Source organism: Chinchilla lanigera, unplaced genomic scaffold (genome assembly GCF_000276665.1).
Source record: "Chinchilla lanigera isolate Chin_1 unplaced genomic scaffold, ChiLan1.0 scaffold00082, whole genome shotgun sequence".
Lineage (NCBI taxonomy): Eukaryota > Metazoa > Chordata > Mammalia > Rodentia > Chinchillidae > Chinchilla > Chinchilla lanigera.
In genome coordinates this window covers 8,469,450-8,486,114 of record NW_004955483.1, presented here as the reverse complement: position 1 = coordinate 8,486,114, position 16,665 = coordinate 8,469,450, and the positions used below count along the sequence as shown (strand labels likewise).

Below are 16,665 nucleotides of genomic sequence, written 5' to 3'. Positions count from 1 at the left end.
CAGTAAATGATAATGTCGATGATGAGACTGGAGGGCATTCACCCAACAGACACGTGACATATGCAAATCCCCACGTGACAAAGACCTCTCCGTGGCACAGATTCAGGTTGGAGCAGATCGCTGTGCCCACCACGTGTCACTACCATCTTGGCAAAACCCTTGTATAAAGACTCCTGCTCTTCTTGCCTTTATTCCAGAGAGAATTTCCTGTTCCCGAGCAATTCAAGACAATCTGGGATGGATCCAAGTTGATCACTGAGCCTGCAGAAATTATGGCCTAAGACCGAAGACCCTCACCCAAACGTCTGCAATCAAACAAAAACAAGCAGTGTTAAAGAGCTAGACTAGAAGATCTGGTAGCACCTACTGCTTTAGTTTAAGCCTCCGAGAGTTCTGTGCTATAGAAACAGTGTCATTTCTGGCACACCTCCGTGGGCATTTTGAAGTATTTAACATTTCTTCATGATCTGCCTTTGTGTGTGATTTTAGTTCCACATGATACCTTGTGACTTACAGGAAAAAGAAAAAGAATTCTTTGCCCCTCATGTCATTAACATAGTAACATATAGGTAAAAATACTGCATGGTCTGCTTTTACACTTACGTTTCATTGCTAGTTGAAAAACAAAACCTTTGAGAATCTATGTACATTTTTACCTCGTAGGCAATTTCAATATGAAACTGCTCTGAAAAATGTACGGTTTTTTCCTACTTGTTCACTTTTATCAGTGTGGATACACTGTCAGCATGAACATATACTTAGGTCACGCTTTTAAGAACTTAGAAAAAAATTCCGTGTAAGGACCAAATTCAATTTCTTGGTCCTTGGAAGACATATATAGTTATTAAAGAACAAAAGTGCATTCTGATTGTTCATCTTATGGTTGCTTTATTGTAATTGTTCATCCTGAATATTTTTCCACAATTTCACCTAAAAACTCTTACTTTTTTGCATATTTTATGCCAAAAGATAGATGATAGCGGCCAGGGATATAGCTCAGCGACACAAGCACCTGCCTAGCAAGCACAATGTCCTGAGTTCGATTCCCAGTACAAAAAAAAGATAGATGATAAGAAGCAATTTTTTTGCCATATTATACCTCACAAGTTAACGCTAAGAACGGCTTAATTTTTGTTTTCCAGTTCTGAACCTGTTAAATATGAGATGCCTTCTATATGATGTCTTTAATGTTTTATTACAAAATAATTTCTTCTTTTCCACTTGCCAGATTTGCTATCTAGTCTCAAAAACGGACATGAAAAAGCCATAGATGTATTACTTCTTCTAAAACTTAAAGAATTGTTTGTTGGTTTGGCTTGCTGCTCCTATTTTATAATCTTGATAGTCCATGCTTTTTCAATCTGAGTAACTATGCTATTCCTTTGTGTCTTTTCAGTACATAGTGCTGAAAAATCTGTGACTTCTTGGGTCACATGTGATGAAGTGTAGTAGAATGCTTGCAGAACCAATACAAGCATATATATTGTGCCTATGACAGCATCTGGAATAATTTCCATTTTTAAATATCTTCTATATCTATATAGTGTTCAAATTAATAATGCTCATGTAGCCAGGTTTTGCTATAAAAGTTTTGTCTGTATGAATAACGTTGTGGCTTTAGTAAATAATCTTTTTTGAACTGTACACTTATTCTGAAATAAAGTAAAATTCTAATTTAAATACTGTGATGCAGGCTGGGTGTTAAAAATTGTTTTCTTTTTTGCAATTTCATTTGCCCCTCGCTCCTATAGCAGATTTAGAAAAGGTAGCTGGGTCCTTTTGGTGGAAATTAGAGAATTTTTACAGAGCACCATCAGCTTACCTGGAGAACAGCTTCTTGCAGGTGTCAGAAAACACACTTTGCAGTTGGAGTGACTCTCAGAAGGCTTTCCACTGAGAGACCCCCCCTCAGGGCTTTGTTAATGCATAGATGCCAGAAAACAAATGACCATAAATGTGCTACATGTTATAAATAACTCACATGCATACATAACTTCTAGAGGAAAAATTAAATGAGAGGCTATGACTTGAAAGGGTATATTACATACCCATTGTGTAATACTAAGTTGATATTGAGAAATAAGTCCACTCAAAATTCTTAGCATCATCAGTTGGTGTTGGACTTGACTTTAGCCTTTCAGGTTTCTTCACCCTAGATATTGAAAATCTAGATTTAAGTTCAAGCAATTATTGGCCAGCCCTGTATACCTCAAGTTAGCATCCTCTTGTCCAACTTGCTAACCAAAAATGAGTCACCTTTGTAGGTTAAATTGGTTGGGAAAAAAAACTCTGACAATGTATCTATAACTACTAAAGACAGCACTGGGTTTCCAGTATGCTTTGTTCCTTGTACCTTCTTAAATTCTAATATCACCAGTGCTGTGACCTAATAAATACTATCAAGGCACTGAAAAATATTCATACTTAGACAAACTGCTTGTCACATACATTCACAAAAAGCCTAAATGAAAATCAGTGTCAGGGCTGGGGACATAGCTCAGTGGCACAAGCACCTGTCTAGCAAGTATAAGGTCCTGAGTTTGATTCCCGGTACCCAAAAAAAAAAAAAAAAAAAAAAAAAATTAAGTGCCAAGGGCTCTTTTACCTTATAGTGTTACAGGTAGAAAATGAGAACCCAGAAGAGATGTCTTGTTGCCTTAAGAGTCCTCTCCCTGATCATCCTGCCCCCTTAGATAATCTATTCTTGATACCCTTCCTTTTGCAGCAAGATATCTTGAAGTCAGCGGTCAGCTGTAACCACATCTTCTTATCTATGCAACTGACAAGTATATCATTTATTCTTTTGTTCACTGAGAGAGCTGAGAAAGCAGAGCACCCTCGCTTAGCATGTGTGAGGTGCTGGCTTCCGTCCCTAGCACTATGAAGGGGACAGGCAGCAGGAATTGTGTTAATTCACTGAAAATGTCTGCTTCAACTTCTGGGAACCTGGATGTGTGTACGTATGGAATTCTTCATTTTAAAGATGAGAAAGCTGTGAACATGGTGGTACCTACCTCTAATCCCAGCACTCATGAGCCTGAGATAGGAAGATCACTGGGAGATTCAGACCAGCCTGGCATACATGTGAGTTCCAGGCCAGCAACGTTGTCTCAGAAAAACAAAAACAAACAAAAAAGACAATAAAGCTGAGATCCAGTGACATTAACAACTTGCATAAGGAGAAGCAACAGATTAGAAGCAAACACTGAAACACACACACACACACACAACTTTATATAACTACTGTAACTTCTAATCTCATCATATTTGTGAAAGTTCCAAAGGTCATCAAATCCAGTGGCATCATTTCATTCTTCATGCATGGAAATTCTTTCCTTAGTAAGCTCCCTTTGAGTGTGGTGGACAAGACACTTTTCTGGATCCTTTCCCTTCCACCTTCTATGTGTTCGCCTCCAGTGCTCACTTGTATCCCCTAACCTCAGCCCCTCTCTGTAGATGCCGCCTAAATCCATGCCCCAACCCAAAGCCATCCCCTCGGATTCCTAACTCCTGGTGTCCACAGAGTATTCTACCTGTCTAGCCCAACTTCATTTACTGTGACTCACATGCGTGCGTATATCCCTGTTTTTCTCACCTGGATCTCCAGTTTTCACGAAGGTCCCCTAAGACTCTTCATCAGAGACTGTAAATTATCCATTTGCTACAACAGGAAACACTGGAGGAGAAGCAGGGCTGGAGGGAACTATGGTTCAGCCTTGAACATGTGTAATCTAGGGTATCTCTGAGACATTTAACTGGAAATGGAGAGTAGATGGCTGAGAATATGAATACTCCTTGTCTCTGATGCCAAATCTTTGGGAATTATTTTATGAGTTTAATATCCCAAAAATGAATTTCATTAAGCACGTTCATTTCAAAAGAATTTGCTTTAAGCCATTGGCACTTTCTGTACCATTTCAGATACAGATGCAATTTTGAAGGCTTTCATTGCTTCCGTGGAGACGAGCTGGTTTTCTAGTGTTACAGATTTCTCTTGCAGTGTTTCTAGATGTGGCCCAGTTATATCTGTTGTACAACTGGAATGTAAACCAGCTCAAATTATCCCAGGAGACCTCAGCCAGATTTCTCCAGAGGGTTTTTGTTCCTCTATTGTTTGCTTAGTAACTTGGCTCGGAACATGCAACTGATGTTTCCTTCTCAGAGAATTTTTGTTGAGGTTTCCTTCCAATACAAAGTGTTATTTTATAATTAAAGAAAATTGGTGCCTAAAACTACAACGTTGAGTGTTTCAGTTCTAATCCACTCTATTGCAATACCTTGGTTTTTAGGACCCTCAGGAGTCAAAAACAGGACACGCCTTAATGACATGAAGAACCAAAGGAAAGAGACACATCACTTACTAAATCATAGTGCCCATTGTTCAAGTCCATCCTCCAGTATCACGAGGTTTTTCTTTTTCTTTCAAAAATCAGTACCCAGGTGTGGTAGTGCACACCTGTAATCCTAGCACTAAGGAGGCTAAAGCAGAAGGATCACCAGGAGTTCCAGGTCAGCCTGGTTATAGTGAGTTCAAGGTCAGCCTGAACTATATCGCGAGGCCCTGTCTCTAAATAAATGAATAAATATCAGCTAACCAGGCCTGGTAAGGCTGGCATATAATCCCAGCATTCTGGGAGACTGAGGCAGGAAGATTACAAATTCAATTTCCATCCTGAGGAAATTAGCCACTGAGAGAATAAGAAAGAAGGTGAAGGAGAAAAAGGAGGAGAAAGAAAGAATAGGCTGGGAAAGTAACTCAGTGCAGAGACCTTGGGTTCAATCCCAGGTACCTCACCTTGATTTCCTAGTACCAAGAATTCACTCTGGGGTGGGGATATAGCTCAGTGGCATAAGCACCTGCCTGGCAAGTGCAAGGTTCTGAGTTCAATTCCTGGTACCAAAAAAAAAAAAAAAAAGAATTCACTCTGGCAACTAATCAATCAGAAACCACATTCTTAATTTTTTTGTTCTTTTTCTTTTTTTAAAAGTTTATTGGTACAATTCAGGTATACATAATGACCACAGTCATTGCAGGGAATTTGTATCTAAACATGATCTATCTTGATTCCCTCCCCCCGCATTCCCATCCCCTCTTCTCAAACCCACTTCCCCTCTCACAAAGCTCAGTTCTCATTTTATCCTTCTTTTCTCATTTTTTCTTTCCCTTCCTTCCTTTCCGCTCCCCCTCCCTATTTGTTTTCCTTTTCAACAGCGTAATTCCACACACTCACTTCTGCCACTCTGAAGTCTGTTAGCCCACAATGGGAAATTTCCCCTGGACACAGTAGTTCCATGAATTGGGGAAGACTGTGGCTGCTCTTTTCTGCTCACTACTGGGGAAAGGGTATTGTCCGCAGGCACAGTGAGCCCTCTGCATCCCCAGTGGCCCACCTAGCACTCGGGGGACCCTGTGGGCCCCTCCCTTGGGCTCTCCTCCCCATTGTGACATAGGTTGTCAGCGATGTGGAGAGGTCTGGAGAAGTGTTTTACAAGAGCCTTGTAAAAAAGGCATCTTTCGGAAAGGGTATAAAGCTATAGCAAGATGTTTTTAAAGAAGTTGTGAGTTAATGTAATCTTCATGGTCTGGGATAGAAAAGCGCCATAAAATAACCAGGAGTTTCCTCTATGAATTGTACTTTAGTCTGACTACAGTAGCAAACTGAAACAGATTTGGGTATGTGGCTAATTTAAGCAGAAAGAAGCTAGCTGTATCTGTCTACTGAAAAATAGTATTGAGTATGTAAGTCATCCAAATTACCTGTCCAAATTCACTAAGTGAACACTTTTCCAGAATACCCAGGGGCAGCTGATACACAAGTATCTGAAGAATGAAGAAGGAATATTTTCATGGAAGCCCATTCAGTGAATGTGGAATTCAGGGCACGATGTCCCACAGTTAACAACTAAAATCTGGTTCCTAGAGTTATCAAAATGTTCTCTCTTTTGTTAGCATCTGAAATAATTATACACACAATATGGTCTACATTCTGGAGACTGCTTCTACCAACTGCTAGACAACCACTTTCTCTAAGTTCATCTCATACTCTACAGTTTACAGAAATAAGTCTCTTTTTTAAAAAAGGCTCCAACATCTCAGCAGATATATTTCCAGTAGGATTTACCATCAATGAAAAACAACTCATACTTCATCAACCTTTAAAACAAGTAGTTTTTGCATTCATTGGGAAGAGCTTGGCATGAGAGTCCAACAACCTACCTTCTTTCTATCCTGGAGCTGCAGAGGTGTGCCCATTTGACAAATGCTTGTGATGCCTTCAAAGAGGTTAATTCTTTAAAATGAGAGCAATGTGTTAAAATGGTTTTTTCAAATATCAAATTAAGCAAATATGCAGTAAAAGTGTCTAGAGCAGACCCCATAGCTGTCCACCAAAGTATGTTCTTTCCTTAACAGACTACATTTCCCAGCCTCCCTTGCAGTTTGGATAGCCAGGTGATTAGATTCTCTCCTTGACAGAATGTTCACATTAGGTAATATAGTGTTGCTTTAGGACTCAGCCTTTTAGGAGTACATGTTTTCTGCACATTCCTTTCCCTTCCCTCAGCCAGGTTCAGGACCCGGAAACCAGCCTCATTCATGAAGATGATGACATTCTCAGATTATGCAAGAATACCAAGTTGGAAAGAACTGGAATCTCTGTCTCACAACACAGGAGACAGACACCCACTGACCTGAACCTGCCTTAGTTAGTTCCATAAACTTAAGCTTACATGTGTCCCGCATATTCCATGTTTTGGAAACTTAATCCTCAATGCAACAGTGCCAACAGGAGGTGTTTGAGGGGTATTTAGATCAAGGCTCTGCTTTCACAAGTACGTTAAGGTGGTGATCATCCCAATGAGTTCGGCTCCCTTCCTTTTCTTCCCCCTCCCTTTCAGGCCTTGGGCAACTCTTTAGCCTCCAGAACTGTAAGACACAAATCTGTTCTTTATAAATTACCCAGTCTCAGGTATTCTGGTACAGGGGCCCAAAATGGACTAAGACAACAGGACTCAAATAATTACAAATCTGTTTTTTTTTTTTAAAATCAGAATATTTAACCCACCAAAACTAATGTACCACTTAAAGAACTCTCTGACTTACTAGTTCAGCCACCAGAAATGCCCTTCAAGAATTTGGAAGGGTGTAGCGTAAAGTTTGAGAGCAAGCAACCTAATTTCATCTTTTACCAGCTGTGTTATTTTTAGAAAAAATCATTTCCTTACACATCAGTTTTTTAATCCCTAATTTAGAAGATAACAGTAATCATCCTATGGGGTTGTTTTGTGGGTAAAGCATATACTAAATGTCATACAAGCATTAATATTATTATTATTATTATTATTATAGCTGAAACAAAAACATGGAAATATACACACATAAGTGGTAACAATAATTTTCTAAGGGATATAGGTTACAACGAAATGTCTTCTACTTTCTACTCTTATTTGAATTTGTCAGAGCCCTCATTTTATTATTAAAATCATGATAATCTTTTGTGATTATCAAATAGCCAAGAATTGTTTTTGTCTTTTTGAGGCAGGGTTTCACTCTGCAGTTCAGGATTGGTTAGTCTTCTCTTCATGCATAGCACATTACTCTGAATGTACCAGCTTGCAATCACATCCGTGTATTAGCTCAGGGTTTCTCTGAGTTGGAAGTCTAGGCCCAGTGCAGCTGAGTGCTCACAAGCCTGAAATCAAACCCAGATGCCAGCTGATCTGTGTTCTCATCTAGCACTCATCAAGGGCTTGGGATCTTCTAAGCTCATTCAACTTATTAGCAGCATTCGTCCCTTGCGGCTGTAGGACTGAAGTCTCTGTGTTTGGTTGGATACTTGGTGGGGACCTCCGAGGCCCTAGTGACCAGCTCAGCTCATCTCTTCATGAGATGCTTGCGACAGGGCTGCTGGCTTCTTCAAGGCCACCATGAAGAGCTCTCTCACTTTGAATCTCTCTGACCCCTTCCATCCCTACCTAGGAAACTCTCTTTTAAAGAGCTCCCCTGAGGGGCTGGGGATTTAGCTCAGTAGCACAGCACTTGCCTGGCAAGCACGAGGTCGTGAGTTCAATTCCCGGTACTGGAAAAAAAACAAAAAATAAATAAAGAGCTCCCCTGGTTGGGTGAGACCATCCTGGATAATCTACTTTATGACTTAAGATTGATAGATTAGAGGTTCTGTGATACAGGCAAAATCCCTGCTTCCTTACTAAGTAAAGTAAACCCCCTAAGGAGAGTAACAGCCCATCACACACAAGTGCTGCTTGTGCTCCAGGTGAGAGGAGTGTACCTCACACACATATCCCAGGCAGCAGGGACTCTCGAGACCACCTTGGAATTCTAAATGCCCCAGTGTAAACCGTTCCTCTTAAGAAGAGATTAAACAATAACTGTTAAAAAGGCAAGAAGATGTTAAAAATATGAAAACTGTTTGCTCTAACATATATTTGTCTTTGACAGATTTAGTAGGCAAAACAAAATTTGGCCTCAGTATAAGAAAACTAAATTATATAATTAGCAAGACTGACTTGAAAGAGTAATGCAACTCTAAAAATTAAACACACACACACACACACACACACACACACACACACACACTTGGTTTTCAGTGTCTTAGGGACTTAATTCCATATTAGGGAAAGTGAAAATCGCTGAGTAAATATTACATGAGCCACTGTCTCTAAGTTAAAAAGCAATAAAACAGAGAAGAAAAGAGTAACCAAAGCAATCTAATCACTGAAGAAGTTTACTTTTTCAAATAATGCTCAGGGCCAGGGAGAGAGCTCAGTGGCAGGGCCTGGCAAGCACAAGGTCCTGAGTTTGATTCCCAGTACCAAAAATAAATAAATACATAAATAAATTAAAATAATGCTCAAATCAAAGAAAGTAATACTGCAGTAACAATTTAATGACACGAAGGCTCTATCTCTAAAAGATTACAGAATGATAAGCATTCTAACCAAAAAGGAAAAGCAAATAACACAAGTAAGAAATACAAAAAAAAAAAAAAAAAACAGGAGAAAGAAATTAATAAAAAGAAAGCAACAATTAGAGTTAGAGGTAGTTCAGTGGTAGAGCACTTACCGGCATGTATGAGACCCCAGGTTCAATCCCCAGCACCGCAAGAATTTTTTAAATAAAGCAAAATTAAAGAATTAAAAGTTTGAGAAGATTATCCCTGTATTTGACAAAGCAGTGAGGGAGGGATGCAGAAGGATCTACATTGCCTTAAGTGAGTAGTAATCGTTGAGGTACACAAATAAGAATCTTTTCTTGTGGCTCAAATTCATCATAATAAGAACATATTATTTTTGTACTTAAAAATACATCAGTGCGAGGCAAAGAAATAAAAAATATCCTAGCTTTTGAAAGTTAGCTAGAAAGTGCCAAGCATTACATCAACTATTTTCCAATGTCTTATACAACATGTTTTAAATTAATCATATATTATTTGAAAATTAATATCTCAATTTTATAAGCATTGTCTCTGAAAATTAATATCTCAAATTCCACAGCATTTTATAGTCATTGTCTCTGAACTCCAGACAAAGAAAGCTACAAAATGGGAATTTAAAATCACTCAGAGGTTAACAATTTTTGGCAGAGTTCTCTGATTTTTAAATTTCCTCAATGATTATAAATGTCTTTAGATTTGTTGCTTTTTCTTCAGTCAGTTTTGGCAATTTCTTTTTTCTAGGAAAAATACATTTTCTCTAGGTTTTCAAATTTGTTGGTGTGAAGTTGAACATAAACTTCATGTTATTATTTTATTTTTTAAAAATTGTTTCGATACTTAAAAATGTATATATTCTAATTTAGTTTCTGTAGTTTAATTCCTCCTTTTCTTAATATTGACAGAATTATATTCTACTATTTTCTTCTTCAATGAACGAGTAACTGGATTTATTGATTAATTATATTATTCTACTTTCTAATTGTTGAATTTTTGAGGGCCAGCTGATGTATTTTTATTGTTTTGCTTTTATAAATAATCCTGCAGGAAATATAATTGACTTACATCTTTACACCTTAGTACTTGCATTTCTGAGATTCCTGAGAGGAGGACCAGTAAGTCACAAGGCTCAGATGTTCTGAATTTTGGTGCAAGCTGCCAAATTATCCTTCAAAAAAGTTGTGCAAACTTATTCTTCCAGGAACTGGATATGAGTGAACCTTTTTCTCCAGACCTCCGCAACCCTAGATATCACCTGTCTCGGTCATTTTTCCAGTCTGATATGTGAAATCATGACAACGATCTACTTACATGCTTATTGATTGGGAGGTTGGTCTACTGAACAAAAAAGGAAGATAAGTATTGAAGCTATTAAGCATAAAATGAGCCAAGATATTAAATTTAGAAGAGTACACAAGTCAACAGAACCCTGTGAAAAGGTTGAAAATAGAGAAGAAACCCAAAGAATTGTGGAATTTTTGTCCTTGTGACATGAACACAAGAGGAGCCAAGAACATCAGGGGAATTTGTTGACGTTAAGGTTTCAGTGAATGTCCGGCTTCTGTATAATCCCCAACTGTTCCCCAGGCAATGGGGAGGATCTTATCATGAGGGTAATAAGATCATGTTAGAAAAAAGGTAACAGGGAGGACAGCAGCACTTAGGCTAGTGGGCTCCACTTTTGAGGGAGTCGGGAAGAACTGCCATACTCAGGGGTAAAAGTCCGCTAGGTGAGTAACTGACATGGGATCTGTGATTCTCCCGCCTGGCTTGATAGCTTCCAGTACTAATACAGCGAGCAGCAGAAGCAAATCAATGATATCTACACTTATTTGAACTAATACTCTGTGTTTTATAAACATTTGCCTTTTTTTTCTTGCACATGCTAGGCAAGCACTTTAACACTGAGCTGTACCCCAGTCCCAATAGCTTCCTACTCCCGAATGAATCAAAGCCAAACTTCCCTTGACCTTGCTGCACAATGTTTCACTTTCTAACTTGTCGCTGGGGTCCCTCTTTTTGGTTCCTTTCCTCCCTATGTCATGGTCATTTTATTCATATGTATTTGCAGCTCTTTCTCTCATGCTATTTATATCTAAAATGACACTGTTTGCCTTCATCCCAATTTTATATTTCATACATGTGTCAAATCCTAGCCTAAAATGCTTCTTCCCTTTACCAGAATTTCAGGAGCAATACACATGTACAGTGATCAAAATATACAGTATATGTTTAAATTGTAGAAAATTATTACAGTAAAAGACACAGGGCCAATAATCCCTCTGAAAACAGCCGCCCTCCCTTGCTTTGAACACATTTACACCATTCTTGCCACTTTCTCAGTCAGATCTGGAAGTCTTCTTTTGTGGTGCTGTGGAAGCTGCTTCAGTGTTCTGAACTGATACGAAACATTTCCCTTTCATGGTCATTTTAACTTTAGGGAAGAGCCAGAAATTGCCCTCTGCCAGATCTGGGGTTCAGATCTGGATGGGAACACACTGTCGTGTTTTTATGAGCCTTCTGTTGGATGGCACGTGGCAGCAGCATTCACCAAGGATTTTTCTTTCTTTTTTTTTTTTAAATCATGCCTGCTTCAGAAAGTGGCAAAAATAATGCGGTATGTGTGTTTAAAGGGAGGGAGAGTACTTTGAGAGGGATTAATAGCAATGTGTCTTTTACTGTCATTTGTTTTTTGAAATTTAAACATTCACTGTATTTTTTACCACACCCCAAGTGTGTAAGTAACTTGTAACCAACAACAGTCTTTGGTTTCTGTCAGCGTGACACAGGTAAGACTGATTGGATGATCCTCCGGGTCCGCTGGTGCTGAAGCTGGGTATGGAGGTGTGTGGAGTTCTTAGCTTTGGAAATTCCTCCACCTGCTGGTTGCACAAAGTCAGGTCTATTCACATTGCACAATGAGGCACACAGTTGTTTTGTGAGCTCCACCCAGTTTTCAGAGAAGCATCTGCCCTTTGTGAGTGATGATGCTTTATTCATCACTTCAAATTTCTAAATCAGGAAATATTTTGGTTTTTTGTCGGGGGTAGTTTCCGGTACCGGGAATCGAACTCACGACCTTGCGCTTGCCAGGCAGGTGCTGTGCCACTGAGCTAAATTCCCAGCCCTCAGGAAATACTTTGTAAAGAAAATATATTCTTATGATAGTATAAACTATTTAAAAGCAGACGATAAATTCCTAAGTGTGTTTTACAACCACTGGGGGGCAGGAATGTATTATATACCAGTAGCAATTCACTCCAAATTTGACTAGAAAAGGAAAAGATGCCTTGTTCATAGACATTTCCAAATATTACTACTGAAATCAAACTAATTGTAAATTTATTTTCTAGTTGGTGTATTGGGCATCTAATTTACCAAAGAAGACTTTGGAGGTGGCTTTATTTTTCACAAATTGTTTTCTGTCAATGTATCAAGTCACACACACTTTATCCTAACAAGTTAAACACCAATCTGACATCATAGGGTTTGCCACATGTTACTAGAAAGAATAGCTGAAATAGGGCAATAAGCCAAAAATTAGCTTATCTTATTACAAATTAGAGAAGTCCATAATAAAACAACAGATTTGTAGCTGCATAGATATCAAGAATTCTCTTTCAAGGGGGCTGGGGATATAGCTCAGTGGCATAGTGCCTGCCTGGCAAGCACAAGGTTCTGAGTTCGATCCCCGGTACTGCAAAAAAAAAAAAAAAAAAAGAATTCTCTTTCAATGATATGAAGGTATGGATTCAAACATGGTTAAAAATAACTAGCTATTTCCTGACCACTTCCCTTCAGAAACAAACTCTTTAAAGATTAGAACGCAGCTCTTACGTCTATTCTTCATCTTCCATTCCTTTCTCGGTCATCCCTTCACCCCTGTGCCCTATAAAACTGCTCAGGTAAAGACAACTATGAGCTCCTAAGGGCTGAATCCAAGTTCTTTAGTTGGAAAGATCACAGATCAGCCCTTGCTCATTTAAGCTTAAAAGGATTTTATCAAAAAGTTATCACAGCTCCTGGAATTAAAGGAAGAACTGTAAGTTGCAAGAGTTAACCAAAGAGTTTCATCGTACTTTGGCTGGCATTACTTTGGCTGGCATTACATTTGTTCCATTGGGGGATCGCTTGGCTCAAGTTTCCAAGACCCAGGTGAGTAAGTTCACTTGGCTGGGCTCAGGTTGCATGCCCATGCCGGAGCTTGGAGTGGCAGCACAGACTGCCTCAGGTGACATTCCTGCCACAGCTGCATAGATGGGGAGATCGGGTTACTCAGTAAGAGGAAGTCAGGGTACTATTACCAAAAGAGGAAGAAATAAATAAAGAGAGTGGTCAAAAAAGAAAATGCCCACCATACTCTCATCTTTCTGAGACAGAAGCCACCATGGGGAGAGAGCGGTGTACCCTAGGCCTTACTCAGAACCTGTCCCCCATTAAGAGCATAGTATGTGCTCTTCCCTACCTCCTCATCTTCCTGGACAATCTCACGGACCTCAAAAAACAGATGCAGCATTAAAGCCAGGATACCTTTAGCTCAGTATCTCCAAGAATAAACTAGTGAGAAAATAAAATTGTTGGAGATCATCACTGTGGGACAGAGGACAAACTAACTCCTGGCCCTTAACCTGTTACTCATTAAAAGCATGATTTGTGTTTTCTTTGGAGGCAGTTAAGGACTTAAAGCTGCTTACGCTAAAAACCAGTAACTCTTCACTTGAGCCTACAGATGCCCAAAAAAGCAGATGCCGAAAGGATGTAACTAAATGCACAATACAGGTTTGCATCTTTGCCTTCATTTTGTATCTGCCTCCATTACTGCCTTAAAATTTTAGGTCAGGTGCACACTCGGCTCTGCATGGAGGCATGTGAACTATTAAGGGAGTGTCTTCTAAAAACTGTTAATACAAGGTTTATTAGTCCTAGCTGGGACATCAGTCTTCTGATGTTGGACTGGAATTTATACCATTATTTTCCCAGGTTCTCAGGCCTTTGACTCAAACTAGAACCACACCAATGGTTTTCTCGGATCTCCAGCTTGTGGACAGCAAATAGTGTAACTTCACAGCCTCCGTAGTAACATCAAACATGCCAATTTCTTATGGTAAATCCCTTCATTGCTTCTGCTTCTCAGGAGGACCCTAATATGACTCACTTCTTAGAGAAAGTCCAGTCCTTCTTCCTCACCCTCAACTATTCTTTCCACACAACAATTTTTTTTCCTTCCATATTCCCTTGGCCTTTGCTCTTGGCTTTCTTTTCATTTCATAGAATTTTCCATCTATTCCTAACTTCAAAGATCACTTATATGATTGTAACTCTTTCTGTTACCTTATTCCGACTGAGAATTAATTACACATATTCACCAGCGGTAGCACTTGGATATCCCACTGCTGCTCCTTCTACCATCCTGCTCATCTTCTGCCTTCTGCATTTCCATAATGGTATCAAAGGACGGTCAGTCATCCAAGTCACAAACCTTGAGCTATCTCCTCCCTGTCACCAAATCTGCAGGTTACATGTCCTCAATTTCACCCAAATGCCTCTTCTTCATGTCCTTGATGCTATTTCCTTTATTCAGATTCTCTTCATCTTACCTAGACCATAACCTCCCAACTGGAACCCATCTCTTCAATTGTACATCATTCCAATCAATCTTCCACACCATTACCAGAGAGATGTTTCTAAAAATATATATATAACAAGGCTTATCTCCCAGATTAAAGCTCTTGAATAGCTTCTGCTGCTTATAAAACAAAGTCCAAAATCTCTCATAAAGGACAGTAGTCTTTTATAATCCAACCCATCTCTACCTCTACTTGGGTGTGCTTCAGACTATCAGCTTCACCATTTCCATGATCAATGCCTGTACTGTATCCTGTCCCTGAAATCACCTTCCTCACCCTATCCTTAAAGATAGACTCACTTCAAAGTTGCATCCTATACAAAGCCCTAGGATAGCTATTGTAATTTTTTGGTATGCAGTACACACACACACACACACACACACACACACACACACATACACACACACAAATTCAGGAGACATTTTAATTATACTGTGTCTTTACTCTGTTATCTGTCTTCGGTTTTCTCAATCAGTGACTCTTAACCTATACATTGGCTGTCTTCAAAATTTGCCCATCTTTTTGCTTATCTTCAATATTTATCATTTCTCTCAAATCATTTCTATATTTTTTTATTTAAAACCTCATTTGAACTTCTAGTTTTTGTCACGCACTACTCATTATATTTTAATTTTGTGCTGTTTTGTTTTCTGAAATTTTTTCTTTTGTTTCTAATTCTTTCCCATGTTACTTTACTTGCTTTTTATTTTCTATCATTTTCTTAATATATTCACAGTTGCATAGTACCATGTCCATGTGCTGCATAAAGTTATTCAAAACAAAGTCCACATGGCCAATAATCACAACATTCCATATTCATTCCAGGCCATCTTCATTTCTTTCTTATTGCTTCTCCTGCTTTCTCCATCCCAACTTGGGATACTTGTTTAAAGACTAAAATTTCTTAGCCACTGAGGCTGCGGTTCAGGGGTAGAGTGCTTGCCTAGCATTCATGAGGCTCTGGGTTTGATTCCCAGCACCACAAAACCAACCAGCCAAGTAACCTTTCTCACTGCTGATTTGAAGATCACGTTTGCAAAAGCAAACCATTCCAGTTATATGCCAACACTTTTCCTTATTTTGAATTCATAATTACACTCATACACTTGGGACTTTCAAGCTTTTCATTAAAGTCTTTCCTTGAGCCAGATTTTTAGTTCCTAAGAGCAAAAGTTATGGAAATAGGTGAGGCATTATGTATAGTTCACATGAAAGGGAAATCATGAACGTTCTAAGTTTCTACAGAAGGCACCAAAACTGTAGGACATGACCAGGGTCTTCCTACACAGAAAATAAATGAAAAGGAACCTGGAATTAAGACAATAGGCTTGAGGAAAAGGAGTTCTGGTACAATGGAAGGCCTGTATACATAGAGGAAAAGATTTTATAGACACAGGTTAGCTCCAGGTTAGAGTGCAGCTTTTAAACAAGCATAACCTCCCTTCCCTTCCTTCACATTTGAAGATCTCTGCATTGAACCACGCCATCTTAATGTATGGCCAATCCACTTTGGCTTTTAAACTCCTTACGTTCTAAGGGGATACAGTGTTTTCATCTTCTCGGCAACAAATGATAACTGGAATGAATCTGGACAGCCACAAGCAACAAGTCCTGGGCTGTGAGACTAACTGGGTTTCCAAGAAGCAAAGATCACGCTGACCCTGGACCTTCTCGGAAATCCTCCTCACGTTCATCTGCGGTTCCTCCCGGGAACCTGGGTGCAACCAGAGGATGATCTCTAGCGGTCTCGGATCTCCGATTTCATTAAACTCGTGAACTTCCGCTCAAGAGGACGCAACCGACCGCGGGGAAACGGGGCCGCCCATGCCCCGCAGAGAGACCGCAGAGGCGCTTCCGCCTGCCCGGCCCCGCCCCCCAGGCCGTGGGGCTTCCGCTTCCGGGGCCTGATTGTTGACGCCTGCGGTCGCTGCGGCAGCGCCGGGCGGCGAGGAGGGGCGGTTGGGGAAGGGAAGCGGCGCTGTGACAGGTACCACTGCGGGTGCAGCTGAGACGGCGATGGCAGACGCGCCGGAGGAAGCCCGAGGCCGCCCTCCCGGGCAGCACGACGGCGGAGGAGAGCACGAGCC

At 39.8% G+C, this 16,665-nt stretch overlaps 2 protein-coding genes and 1 long non-coding RNA gene across 4 annotated transcripts in view; 2 read left to right on the top strand and 1 right to left on the bottom strand.

Moving 5' to 3' along the window:
* Cap2 (CAP, adenylate cyclase-associated protein, 2 (yeast)) overlaps positions 1–1,688 on the top strand; it is a 118,322-nt gene extending 116,634 nt beyond the window's left edge. Inside the window, exon 12 of the mRNA XM_005403406.2 lies at positions 198–1,688. Within this exon, the coding sequence (XP_005403463.1) occupies positions 198–281 (84 nt within the window). The 3' untranslated portion in view covers positions 282–1,688. The remainder of the gene's footprint in view (positions 1–197) is intronic.
* Positions 1,689–2,610: 922 nt separating this feature from the next.
* On the bottom strand, positions 2,611–16,395 carry LOC102023036. Of its 2 annotated transcripts, XR_263870.2 has the most exons (5): positions 16,267–16,395; positions 6,218–6,290; positions 3,596–3,755; positions 3,015–3,109; positions 2,611–2,779 (listed from the first exon to the last, which is right to left on the bottom strand). It is a non-coding gene; the product is annotated as an uncharacterized LOC102023036 (long non-coding RNA). The 2 variants fall into 2 exon arrangements; XR_001231031.1 differs by lacking the exon at positions 3,596–3,755.
* An 87-nt stretch (positions 16,396–16,482) lies between these two features.
* The window catches only part of Fam8a1 (family with sequence similarity 8, member A1), a gene marked incomplete in the record, with an annotated part of 9,296 nt that continues 9,113 nt past the window's right edge, over positions 16,483–16,665 (top strand). The window contains 1 exon segment of the mRNA XM_013503833.1: positions 16,483–16,665. Within this exon segment, the coding sequence (XP_013359287.1) occupies positions 16,595–16,665 (71 nt within the window).